Here is a 14,284-nt window from a genome sequence, read left to right as displayed (position 1 = left end):
TGTTCAGAACGTTCAGAGAACATTCAAAAGGAACGTTCCATTAATGTTTACATAACCAAATGCTTGAATTCACAGAACATTCAGAAGAAGAAGAAGAAAAAATAACTAAATGGGAACGTTATTTTTTTATTTATTTGAACATTAGCTGAGTGTGACAAGTGTAGATCATTGCCAGTATCATTTCACACTGTAAAATCAAAACATTTCTGTTTTTCTTTTGTAGATGCAAGGCTTTTTTTACCTATGCTCATCAAATCATATAATGAAGTAAAACATGAGCTAAGATCTTCCATTATACTGTTGATTCAGTCGCTTACAAATTGCAGTGCCATTTTGACTCAGTATCTCCATATTTGTGAATTTACACAACTTGTTGATATAGTCTGTGTGATCTTGGACTGTGTTGATTCTGTCTAATTTGGCCTTGATTAGCGCTTGGAGCGGAGTGTTTTTGACAGCTCACTAATGTTGATTCAGTCTGAGGCCCATTAGCATGTGCTGTTGATTTGATTTCTCTGCTGTTGGTTTTCCAGTGCTGAGCTGCTGTCAGCCATCTCCACCGGTCTGTTAGCCGTTCACATCAGGATCTGTTCCACCGAGGGACTGCTGTTTGTATACTTCCAAAGATATTGATCCTCCGCAGAAGGGAAAACATTAGCGCTAGCATGGGCTAGCACCAGGGCGCACTAGGTAAATAGCTTTGTCAGGTCTGAAGAATCCAGTCCCGTCAAGGAAACGAATTGCTGCTGTATTTGCCGAGCATTCGCTGGAGGTGATCTCCAGCTAGGCAGCTTCACGGCAGGCTGATCGACGGGGTGTCAGAGTGGCTTCCCGCCGCGCTCTGGTGTGTTCACTGCTTAGACACAGTGCTGTGATTATAGTGCTTCATAGTGTTTTGTGTGTGAATGTCTTAAACTGAGGGCACTTTTGGCCCCTTCGAACTTCTACAAATAAAGTAAATAAATAAATCTTATCCTCTGTGGGACTAATTATTAAATAACAGCGAGAAATATAGACATTATATATTTAAGACTCATTTATATTAATATTTTTGAATCATTTTCCAAAAGTATTTTTTTTTTTTAAAAATCACTGGTGGTTGAGGAGATTGCCCCCTTCTATGTAAAGCGCTTTGAGTGCCTAGAAAAGCGCTATATAAATCAAACGCATTATTATTATTATTATTTTTTTTTTAATCTGACCTTTGACCTTTTTAGGGTTTCGTCATGTATAACTAACTTTGTCCTATAGGGTAAACTATTTTTGGTACTACAAATTGTCTGAAGCTTCACACACATTCAAATGCGTTTTTGTTATCAAGTAGTTAAAATGTCATCCATCCACTATTAATGTCCAATAATGGAAATACTTATAGGTTAATAATTTAGTTTTTGAATATGCGTGTGCGTTGATGTTCTTCTATCCCGGGTTTGAGCCTGAATGCACACTGACTCATGGGAACATACGTCATCGTGGGGACCTAAATTGAGGACCCTATGAGAAAACTATTTTATAAATCATAAAGATTTTTTTTTTTGTTGAAAATGTAAAAATGCAGAAAATTTTGATTTAGGGGTAGGGTTAGTGTCAAGGGATAGAATATACAGTTTGTACTGTATAAAAAAAGACATTAGGTCTATGGAAAGTCCCCACAAAGATAGTAAACCAGGCTTGTGTGGCTCTGATAAACTCTAAATTATGCTGGCAAAATATCCCCACAAGGACTGTAATATCTAAAATCCTTGACCTTGTGGGGACATTTTTTGGTCCCCATGAGTAAACAGCTTATAAGTCATACATACCTACATACTAAGTAAATCATTTTCACTGGCAAAATTGTCGGTTGTGATGGAAATTACACCACAATTAAGGATTCATTTGTTTAAAAATGTATGTAAATAATTTAATCACATTGCATTTAAAAAAAAATTACTTCTACTCTTTCTAAAACACTCATCTTATTTTCACAGTTTTACTATTGAAGGTCTGGATTTAGACCAAGGTAAATGAAAATAAATAAAATCAAAAACAGTAATAAAATCTTATTCAAAAGCATTTTGGACAGTAGCAGAAACAATCTGCATCTTTCCTGAATGCTCATGCTTTTTCAGCCAAACGTATTCTCTCTTTTTTGGCTATTTATGCGTAGAACGCCTTGTCTGTAGTATCAAATTGACAAACTGACACCTTGCTTCTAGTTTTAATTCACCCAAGAAGTACCGCACTATGCGGTCTATTTCTAGATTGTTCCAAAATAAGCCGCCTTCATTCACAGATGATGCTTTTTGGTGTGATATTAGGCCTAAAAAAGGATCAATAGATTAATTGAAGTTGTCAGATCAGCTCCCTCTTTATGTCATGAATTTGCCATTTAAAGGGAAGTGCCAGTGGGGGGTTGGCATTAACCAGACACCTAAAGGGCACGTCATTAATCACCATCCTATGTAGGTGGGCACATGGACCAACCACTGAATCCGTGTGTAACATAGCAGAGAACCTTTGCACAAATAGCATATCAAGCGATGATCAAAATCGGTGACTCTTGTCGCTACCCTGCACTTCTTTTTGCCACTACAGTGTTGAAAATGAGTAATTCTGAGATAAAGTCTTAATGCAGACCTAGAGTTACCTCAGAATGGATGCCTGGCGCACCAGCTCTTGGTTGAAAAACTAACAATCCCTGTTTATTTTGATGAAATATTTCCATTTTTTAAAGACTGAGAATGGTCCAGTCTCACAGGTGACATCCAGCTGCACATCCATTCATTATGAATAATGTGCTTATATGAAAAAGATATTTCACATTTCATCACATTTTACAGCACTGTAGTGCCAAGTATTTGTATTTATTTATTTATTTTCAACAGCCAAGGCCAGATTTTAGTCTGTGACCGTGTCAAAGGTGAATGAAAAAGTTTGTTTTAATTATTTGTATTATTATTGCAAATGAAGAACGAATGATGTTACTTGTGAACTGACCAGAGGTCAAATGTTTTTCATATGAATCTGAGATGAGCTCTCATTTCCCTCATCTTCCATATGCCCAGAATTTTCAAGGATTCGTGTTAACAAAAGTACAGACATTTTCACACAAATGCATTGGCACTCTCAAACAACACAAACATGAACACACACGCACACCCCTACTGAGATATATACGCACATTTCTGCATGGATTGAGAAGGACACGCACAGACTCACGCACAGACAGCCTTGCGGGCAGCATATGAATATTTAACAGTAGCTTCTCTCTGAGCGTAGAGCCTGCCAGTCATTGTCAAATAGGACTTAATCTTTTCAATTTCTGGGTGCAAATATTCACACTGGCTGCTGTTTGTCTGCCCCATTAATGAGCCTCTCCCCCATAATCCTCAGCTGCTAATTCAAGTGGCTGCTGGGGCGGCCAGCCAGGGGAGAACAGGGCACAACCGCACATACAGAGCTCAGATTATTCCTCCCCTCACAAGCTCTTTCTCCCCCCCTTCTGTATCTGACTCGCTGTCGTCCTTTACATTTCTTTCCTCTTTTCTGTTTCACTTTCTCGCTCTTGTTTTCTTGCTCATTTTCATCCGTCGTTCCATTCATCAGTCATTCCCTGTGCCCTTCGTTGTGTCCTCTTATCTATCCTCATTCTGTCTTTCCTTCTTTGTAAGCTTTGGCTGCTTTTCATAATTTATGATTTATGCATCTATTCTCAGATGTTTTTGCAACAGCCCTCAACTGTAAATAATGATTTTTAGATTAAGTGAATGACATGAAGGAATGGCCAAAGGTTTACTTGATTGTAGGTTTTTTTTTTTTTTTTTGGGAAGTTCTGACAAATTGCAACTTTTTTGCATGTAATGCAGTCTTTTGATTATACTCAAGTATATATTTATACACTGCTCAGCCAAAAAAGAAAAGAAAAAAGAAGTTTCTGTTTGGATATAAATTGGCAAATGCTTGGATCATTATTGCAGTGATTTTTGTTTCTAGCATGTTATATGTTTGGCAACAGTTCTTCAAACCCTAATTGATGGATTGTGTAGCTTTTCATTTCTTAAACAACCATGAAGGAAGACAAATTATGGCCATATTCCAGGATGACAATGTCAAGATTCATTAGGCTCAAACTGTGAAAGAATGGTTGAGAGGGAGCATGAAGAATCATTTTCCAGACCTTAAATTCATTGAAAGTCTTTGGGATGTGCTGGAGGTGACTTTACAGAGCGCTGGACTCTTGCATTGTAAATAAAAGATCTGGACCAAAGATTGATGCACCTCTTGATAGAAATAACATCACAGCATTTGTTTTTTTATCAAGAGTTTGAAAGATGAAGTGAATAACACTGATTTTCTCTTCATAACGGCACCTGTTAGTGGGTGGGATATATTAGGCAGCAAGCGAACATTTTGTCTTCAAAGTTGATGTGTTAGAAGCAGGAAAAAGGGGCAAGCGTAAGGATTTGAGTGAGTTTGACAAGAGCCAAACTGTGATGGCTAGACGACTGGATCAGAGCATCTCCAAAACTGCCGCTCTTGTAGGGTTTTCCCGGTCTGCAGTGGTCAGTATCTATCAAGTGGTCCAAGGAAGGAACAGTGGTGAACCAGAGACTGGGTCATGGGTGGCCAAGGCTCATTGATGCACGTGAGGAACGAAGGCTGGCCCGTGTGGTCCAATCAAATAGACGAGTTACTGTAGCTCAAACTGTTCAAGACGATAATGCTGGTCCTGATAGAAAGGTGACAGAATACACAGTGCATCGCAGTTTGTTGCGTATGGGGATGCATAGCTGCAGATCGGTCAGGGTGTCCATACTGACTCCTGCCCACCGCCGAAAGCACCAACAATGGGCACGTGAGGATCAGAACTGGACCACAGAGGAATGGAAGAAGATGGCCTGGTCTAAGGAATCACGTTTTCTTTTACGTGGATGGCCGGGTGCGTGTGCATGGCTTACCTGGGGAACACATGGCACCAGGATGCACTATGGGAAGAAGGCAAGCCGTTGGAAGCAGTTTGATGCTTTTGTCAATGTTCTGCTGGGGAACCTTGGGTCCTGCCATCCATGTGGATGTTACTTTGACACATACCACCTACCTAAGCATTGTTGCAGACCATGTACACCCTTTCATGGAAAGGGTATTCCCTGGTGGCTGTGGCCTCTTTCAGCAGGATAATGCACTCTGCCACAAAGCAAAAATGGTTCAGGAATGGTTTGAGGAGCACAACAGCATGTTTGAGGTGTTGACTGGCCTCCAAAAAACGCAGATCTCAATCCAATCGAGCATCTGTGGGATGTGCTGAACAAACCAATCTGATCCATGGAGACCCCACCTCACAACTTACAGGACTTAGAGGAACTGCTGCTAACATCTTGTGCCAGATATCACAGCACACCTTCAGGGGTCTAGTGCAGTCCATGCCGTGACGGGTCAGGGCTGTTTTGGCAGCAAAAGTGGGACACACAATATTAGGAGGGTGGTCATAATGTTATATAATGCTATATATACACACACAGGTTTTTAAAACCTTGAGAAACATTTATTAGCACATGAATGTTGTTAGTATTTTGACAGAATACATTGAAATTGCCATCAATGGAGAAAGAGGGTCATTAGCTAGTTTAGTTATTGTTTATAGGATGAGTATTCATGCAATGTTGTCAATAGTTAAACACCAGGTGCTTTTCTATCTATGACATGTTGATTCTCTCTCTTTTTTTAAAAAAAAAACATCGGATTAAGGACATAATATTGAAACATTTAAAATAGCCATCTCTGGGCAGCAAACTTTGATTTCCAATAAATAAATAAAAATGTAAATGTTGTAAAAATACAATATTAAACTTCAACCAAGCCTAGGAAGCTAAAGTCCAGCTTAATTTCATTGTTCCTCCCACATTAAAATGTAATTTTAATTACATGTAATTTGATCTAATTTCTTTTAGGCCCATGTCTCATTATTCCAGAGCAGATCTTAGCAGGTGTCATTTTCTTCTTGATTTGCAGTTGTTGTTGTTTTTTTCCTGTCATCTTGCTACACTTATGCCTCTCATCTTTGCTCTCTGTATATCCAGCCTGTCTCTCACCCTACTCCTCTCCATCATGCTAAGCAGTCAGAGCCATTTAACTAAATGCACCTTCAGTCAGTCCATTAGTGTGTTATGGGGGTGGGTTGGTGCTCTGGCCGTGGTGTCTGACCCCCCCAACCCTCTCTGATTAATGGAGTATATGAGGGCAGAGGCAGAACCCCCAACACACACACACACACACACACACACACACACATACACACACACTCATTACCTCATTAAGATGGACCAAAGGCTGCAGGTAATCTCTCATCATGCCTCAGTGACAGGGTCTGTACTCTACACACACACACACACACACACACACACACACACACACACACACACACACACACACACACACACACACACACACACACACACACACTGTTAGTTAAAAATAAAATAAATTAATACTTTTATTTAGCAAGTAGGCTGGCAAGTAGTCAAAAGTAACCATAAACACATATCTACTCTTACAAAAGATTTTTAGTTCAAATACTGTTCTTTTGAATTGTCTATTCATCAAAGAAAATGTCTATCCTTAAAAAAACGTAATGGTTTCCACAAAAAATTTAAGCAGAACAACTGTTTTTACTGATAATCAGAAATGTTGCTTGAGCAGAAAATCATCTTTTTTTAGAAAAAAAGGTATTTTAACTGTGATAATATTTTAAAGTATAATAATATACCGTATTTGTTTTACTGTTTTTGATCAAATAAATGCTGTCTTGGTGAGAATAAGAGAATCACCAAGAGTCAAAAACAAACCCTAAATAATTGACCGGTATAGTTTATAATTAATATAATTAGCCCATTTTTACTTATCCTCGATGATCCAATCCTGTCTGAGTGTGAACTTCTGGGACATTCTGCTAAACTTCATATGTGTTGCACAGGGGGGGAAAAAAGAACAAAATTAAGTCACTTTTGTATGACATGAAAGTGACTAAATGATATAAAAATTTTCATGGTAAATTATTTCTATAAAATAGGGGTCTTTCACAGCAAGTGATTGTAAGTCTGGTATATAATAACTGGTATATAAAGTCATTAAATTATAAGTATATGTTATTTATGCATTGGTTTGAGTAGAGCCAACTTAAATTAAACAAATAAGTTCAACCAATTAACTTAGAACTTTTTTTCTTATTTGAGTTTACAAACCTGACACATTTTAAGTGAGCTGAATGGGATTTTGTTTTGTTTTGTTGTTGTTGTATGAATTAGTTTCTTTTAATTTAGACAAACTTAAATTTAGTTGAAACTGGGCTGGGAGTTCCTAGCATGTTTTGCATTGGGAGAATAAATGCTAAAATTAAGTGTATTTTTTGTGTAAGATATAATGATTAATGTTTAGCTATGCTAATTTAGAACGTTTCCATTATGAGGGTTTTTTTGTAGGGTTATTATTATGGTGATGAATGGAGCATAAGCTTGGTTTGAAAAAAGATCGCCTTTTTTCCACCGAACTTTCCTCAGGAATTAAGAGCCGTAGTTGCTATGCTATGATGATGCAATCAAAGCATTGTTACCAATTAGCAATTTAGCATTTATTGAATTAGCTAATAAAAGCTACACTGTAAAAAATAATTTAGAAAAAAAGTTACCTGGTTGCCTTAAAATTTTGAGTTCATTGAAATTAAATTTTTGAGTTAATACAATGAACATTTTTTTGAGATTCGACAACCTTTATGAAAATATTATTAAAAGATTTTGTAAGAATATTGGGTAATTGTGTGTTTTATTTCTGAAAACGCAGTGAAACATGCCAAATAGTGCTATTTTCATGATTTATCAAATTTTTTATGTGGTTTAGATACAATCATTTTTTGAGTTTCTATTTATTAAACAAATGTCCTTCATTGTATCAACTCAAATGTTTAATTTCAATAAACTCAAAATTTTAAGGCAACCAGGTTACTTACTTTTTTAAGTTAAACCAATAATTTTTACAGTGTAGCCAAGTTACCACTACTAAAACTATTTAAGTTGATTACATGATCATTTTAAGTTAAATGTATGAATTTGCTTACTCAAATATTTCAAATTAAGCGCAGTTATATGTACAAGTACAAAATCTGCAAGTTCTGCTTACTTGATCTTAAAATTCCATAACTTAAAAATGTAACCAATTACCTCAATATTTTTATTTTGTCAGCTGATTAGGGTTTACAGTGTACATTACATGTTAAAATCACGGTGGGAAACATACTGTGGGTGAACTCTGAAATGTAGCTTGGGTTTAAAAACCATATTTATATATTTGAATCAATCAATAGGTGGACCCCTTGCATTTCCTGTTTTTCCTCATCTGTCAACCATGGCCATAGCGGTAAGTGACAGTTCAGTGGGGCTTCTGACCAGATGGTTTCCACCAAACTCTAACTGTTTGGTGGCTGTTAATAAGTTTCTTGGTGTTTTAGTGGGTGTGAGAGAGTGTTGAAAGTGTGAATGTCTGTGTGTATTTATACTCATCAGGGTAGGGGTCTCGCATTGGTGTTCTGAGGGTAGTTTGGGTGTTAATGGAGAGAGCTTAGATTAGAACAGATAAGTGCGATGGACAGGGCTGTCGATAAAAGGCCCTGTGAGAGTGTGTGTGTGTGTGTGTGTGTGTGTGTGTGTGTGTGTGTGTGTGTGTGTGTGTGTGTGTGTGTGTGTGTGTGTGTGTGTGTGTGTGTGTGTGTGTGTGTGTGTGTGTGTGTGTGTGTGTGTGTGTGTGTGTGTGTGTGTGTGTGTGTGTGTGCGCACTTACTCCACTCAGACAGATCAGCTCTTCAGAGAAGTCTTGCTCCGTGGATAGATACAGAGTCCTTCTTTTTCTCATCTGTATTCACATGTTTTTCTATGTGAGAATTAACACGCATGTGCCTGCCTGTAAGTAGCGCCCCCCCCCCCCCCCCTTCGCCACCCCACCCTGTGGTGTCCGGCTGTGTGACGGCTCCCCTGACAGGCAGCAGTAATGCCCTCTCTGATCTCTGTGAAATTGCCGGGCTGCTTTCAGCAGCTGAGGACTCGCTAGAGACAAACCGCCTTTTAATTCCCAGCGCCAGAGGTGAGAGAGAGGGAGGCCCCTGGGACAGCTACCAATCAACCATCCATCACACTGACCGACCCCCACTATCGCATCCCGGCTCGCAGCCCCCTCCAGGCCTACCCCAGCTTGCTGCCTCAGCCCTGGGGAGTCATGTACCCCTTTGGTAGATGGATACGGTAGGCGGAGGGATGGGAGGGGGGCGCAAATCGGAATGCTTGAGATGCCTGTTCACCTCTTCTCCCTTCTCCTACCTTTCAAGACTAATGGCACTTTGGGGTGAGAGTGTGTCTGTCTGTCTGCCTGCCTGTGTGTGCGGTGGACTTGGTGGATTGTAGTACGGGGTAGAAAACATGCTGAGATGGCTTGGCCCCTCCAGGCTAGTTCTGGCAGTGAGAATGAAGGTCTGTGCAAGGGAAGTGGAGGTGTGCCACTCACTGCAATGTCTCCAGGGAGACATGTTTTGAGTGGAGCTCATTTCAAAGTGTGTCCGTGTCTCATGTTCTTCTGACTATTTACATTGCCCCTTTTAACTCTGCATCTTTTGTGTGTGTGTGTGTGTGTGTGTGTGTGTGTGTGTGTGTGTGTGTGTGTGTGTGTGTGTGTGTGTGTGTGTGTGTGTGTGTGGAATTAATTTTTAGAATATATGCTAAAAATAAAGGTTACAAAAGGGGGTTTCCGTACCAATGCAATAGTAGAACCATTTAGAGTTCCACAAAGAACCTTTCAGTGAACAATGAACAGAACTATTTGTCCCACATTATATTAAGTGTCTTTAACTACTAAGATTTAAATTAATCGTTTGAGACAGGTATAGTGTAGATACATGTTTTTACATTGTACTTAAAAAATAAAAGCATGCAATTTAATTTAAATAATTTTGCTATAATTACACTGTTGACCTTCCCTCATCCCTTAACCCACCCTTAAACCTATACCCATACCATCAAACCGGCCCCTGCCCTTCTGTATCCCACCTCATTAGCAGCAAAAGTGTTTCTGTTTCGCAATACATTATGAACACATTTTTTTAATGTAAGTACATCGTATTTAAAGGCACCGAATATATGACCGAACCATGTTTTTCTTAGTGTGAAAAAATATTTTAATAATCTAAAAAATAATAATAATAATAATAATATATAATCTAAAGAACCTTTTTCCAATTAACCTTTTTGTAGAATGCAAATGTTCCATGGCTGTTCAAGGCCGATAAAGAACCTTTATTTTTAAAAGCGAGTCCACCTAGTATATATAACGTGTATTTATGTGTTTGTTTATGCAGATGTTTCCTCTCTCCGTTTCTCTGTGTGTGTGTTTATGTATTGTTTTCATCCATGCTAATAGTTTGTGTGTATGTGGAAAAGTCCACTAAATAAAGCGTGAACAAATTAGGCCCTCAAAACACTTCTGTCTGTAAATGACACAAAGAAAACTGAGCCGTTTTATCTGCTATGCATGTATTCATGTCTTGTTTATGCAAAACTCGAGAGATCACTTGTATGATATCTTTGATAGACACCCAAAGCCTTTGAGACCAATAATAAGGACATTTGCCTTTAAATGAATCTCATACAACAATGCTCTGTTTTTATCTGAGATTTGCAAAGGTTTTGGGCATAACCAAGTGTAATGTATGAAATATTTCACTTTTACTTGTCCATAATAATCAATAATCTAATATAAATTAAATATGTTTATCTACAAACAATATGCAAATACCAATACTAATTAGAATTTTGTTTTAGCTAACTTTATAACATAAATATAAATATATATATATATATATATATATATATATATATATATATATATATATATATATATATATATATATATATATATATATATATATATATATACTGGTAATGAATGAAGTAGATGTCTAAACCCCTTTTAAAAGGTCGAAATTCTTTTATAATATCCATCCATCCTGAAAGTCGTTGTATAATTCACACACTGTCTGGATGCATTAGTCACTCAGAGCACAAATCCCTCCCGCTGTTTTCAGCACCCTGGACAGTTCCTCCGTCTGCACAGGTGGCTCCACTACCGTTTGTTTGTATAGAAGACTTCAGTCCCTTTCTCTAGTGCTTCATACATAGCCCTGTGGCCCATTGATTAGACGCAGAAGAGTAGACTCTCAATAACCCGTTTCCAGGCCCAAATGTTAGCGTTGGATGAGGTGGCTATATGAGAGTGGGACGGTTCCGAGTCGCTTAAAATCCGATTTTAACGAGGTGCTGTGTTTCTATACTTCCACGTTCACAAAGTTTTGGCTGCATATGTGTGTACGCACAAGCTGTGGGCTGATTCGCTATTTAACCAAAAAGACTCGACAAGGTTAGGCCAGCCTGTTAATGGCTCTTCTGTCAGGGCGATTGTAAACAGATGGCACCTTTAATTTTAGCATTTAGCTATTTAAAAATATGCAAATGACTGGAAGTAGCCCAGGCGTGCATTTCACTCATATTTGCTTATTCGCGGAGGGTAACGTCAGGGGGAAAACTGAGGATTTCTTAAATGGGGAGTCAACAAAACAATACTTAGTGAGAAAATAAATAGCGTGCATCGCGATGGGATTAGAAATGTAAACGAAGCCAAACTCGCAGCCGTTGTTGCCTGCCAAGAACAGCGGGGGTCCCGAAACTCGCCCTTGGCTCTCCTGTTCTCCAGCATGCCGCCCACCGGCATCCCCTGACTCCAAATATTACCAAACCCTGTTTAGTCACTGCTTAAGCCCTGCATGATGTAAAGGGATTATTAATTTTAGGGGATGATAGATAGATAGATAGATAGATAGATAGATAGATAGATAGATAGATAGATAGATAGATAGATAGATAGATAGATAGATAGATAGATAGATAGATAGATAGATAGATAGATAGATAGATAGATAGATAGATAGATAGATAGATAGATAGATAGATAGATAGATAGATAGTTTTTTTTGTGAACCCCGTATTTTAAAAGTTTACAATAATAATGGATTAAGAAATGATTATGTTTTGGTGTGTTAAATAGTGCTGGCTTAAATTATATTTAACAACGGGCAGAGCTTTGGTTACGGTGTTTGCGTTCGCATTCTAATCCGATACACTAACACAACTGTAAACGATGTGCTATTGTTTACATGGAGAGAGGGAAGCAGGTAGACAGACCGCGGGTGGCCTGATCCGGATTTATTCCAGCGATCAGACATGCCTGTGGCTTTCAGAAAGCGTGAAAACACAGCATTCTTGACGAAAATGCCACGCAATATGTAGTAATGCATAGTGGTAAAAAAATACCACTGAATATATATATATATATATATATATATATATATATATATATATATATATATATATATATATATATATATATATATATATATATAATTTCCTTTTAGGTATTGGATGAATTTAAAAATCTCTGGAAATGCATGGGAGCGCACGCACCATTATATCTGACCTGTAAAAAATAAAATAATACATTTTAGCAATAGCTAAATGTTCTAAAAGATTGCAAATGCAGTCTCTAATTCACTCGAATAAACTAGAGTGTAGTGTTTGCATTTCCACAGCTAACAAAATGATTACCTGGGTAAATATTTAAAATCCCTTCGATTTGTGGCTACTTTGTCAAACCGCTGGGCGATCCGGTGCTCTCTATTGATGCGAGCCAGTATCTTAATCCAGTGCATTTCCCTGTAAATAGCTTTATGCATGATAAAAGAACGGGATCCCCCACCGCGCGCACAGATCACTCCTCCAGAATTAAGACGCAGTGATGGCTATTTGGATTTTCTACATTTAGGCGTCAAGCAAAAGACGTGCAAACTTAAATAGTGTCTTTAAATGTCTACATAGCCTACATTTATTTACGTTTCTAACCATTTCTTTATACCCTCTGATAGCCACTGCAACTAGATTTTCACTCTCCAATCCCGCATTAAAATAGAGCAATTGTTTCGTCTTGATAAAAAAAATGATCTCAAACGTCTATAAAGAAATCGAACAGCGATTTCCAGTCCGAATGTGCTTGTCCGGGATCCAGGTAAGTGAGGCCAAAACGCAAGGCTTTTAACTAAATACATGTGCAATTTTCCCCCTGATTTTAGTGGTCCAGTCCAAGTTGCACCTAAGGTAGAAAAAGAAAAAAAAGCACGTCGATGAAATAATTAGCTTTACTACCATCAGCCTTTATAGACGTTTTACCAAACACAAGGTAGACCTTCGGAAGCAATCTGAGAGTGCCAATATTTAAACCCGTTGCCATGGCAACTTGTCCGTGATTGGCCGCCTCGTGATAAGTGCAAGAAAAACGTCATCGAATCTGAATACGGATGCGAGAGGCTCCCGCGAACTGGAACAGAGTGATGTAAAAAGTGTCGGTGAGGTGAGTGGACACGAGCAGGTGGATCAAGAGCACACAAACAAAAACAAGAGGAAAACTTGGACAAGCCTTTTTGTTGACAAACTCTCTGCAACGAATGATTACTTCCATTTTTTTTTATTCAGTGGATTTCTGGATGCCGACAGGTATAATGCATAACAATCGCGTCCGGCGTGTTTACCTCTAGGCGTGGTGGAGACTCATTCTCAATACGGAACATTTGCTCTCTGTTGCCTCCCTCTCCAAGAAGCCAAGACGTTGCTCCGCACCGATTCGTGTGGCCCCAATCCGAGGCGCGGTGCCCGTTTGGGAAGATCGGCTCTCGGTCCCCTCCAGGGCGGAATGATGGTGCACTGCGCGGGCTGCGAGAGGCCCATTCTGGATCGGTTCCTCTTAAATGTTCTCGACCGTGCATGGCACGCCAAGTGTGTCCAGTGCTGCGAGTGTAACTGCAACCTGACCGAGAAATGTTTCTCAAGGGATGGAAAGCTCTATTGCAAAATTGACTTTTTCAGGTAAGATCTGAAGCTGCTTGCATTCGGGCTGCCTCACCTCGTCAAACTTCTGGACTAATCCTCATTTGAAGAATGTGTCATGTAGGATTTACCTACCCTTGTTTTCCCTCGTGTGGATGAGTCTCGAATTGTGGATTAACCTGCCTAAAATGTGTAACGTTCTGCTAAACCTTTGATCCTCCGCCGTTCATTAATAGTTTTTGATTGATGACCCATTCATTGCTTATTGTAGATTCACACGCTTTCGGCGTGAGAAATTCTCTTGAAGACCTTTGTGCACATGATTGGTCGTTAAATAATAG

At 38.8% G+C, this 14,284-nt stretch overlaps 1 protein-coding gene across 3 annotated transcripts in view; it reads left to right on the top strand.

The window, feature by feature from the left end:
- The window catches only part of lhx5 (LIM homeobox 5), a 95,453-nt gene that overhangs the window by 71,223 nt on the left and 9,946 nt on the right, over positions 1-14,284 (top strand). The window contains exon 1 of one of the 3 annotated variants that reach the window (XM_067424571.1): positions 13,434-13,982. The exons of the other annotated variants lie outside the window; for them this stretch is intronic. Within the exon in view, the coding sequence (XP_067280672.1) occupies positions 13,810-13,982 (173 nt within the window). The 5' untranslated portion in view covers positions 13,434-13,809. Of the gene's footprint in view, positions 1-13,433; positions 13,983-14,284 lie in introns of those variants that run through there. 3 annotated transcript variants of the gene reach the window in all.

The sequence above is a fragment of the Pseudorasbora parva genome, chromosome 18 (genome assembly GCF_024679245.1).
Source record: "Pseudorasbora parva isolate DD20220531a chromosome 18, ASM2467924v1, whole genome shotgun sequence".
Lineage (NCBI taxonomy): Eukaryota > Metazoa > Chordata > Actinopteri > Cypriniformes > Gobionidae > Pseudorasbora > Pseudorasbora parva.
Note: the sequence above shows the minus strand (reverse complement) of the source record. Positions and strands in the feature narration are given on the sequence as shown.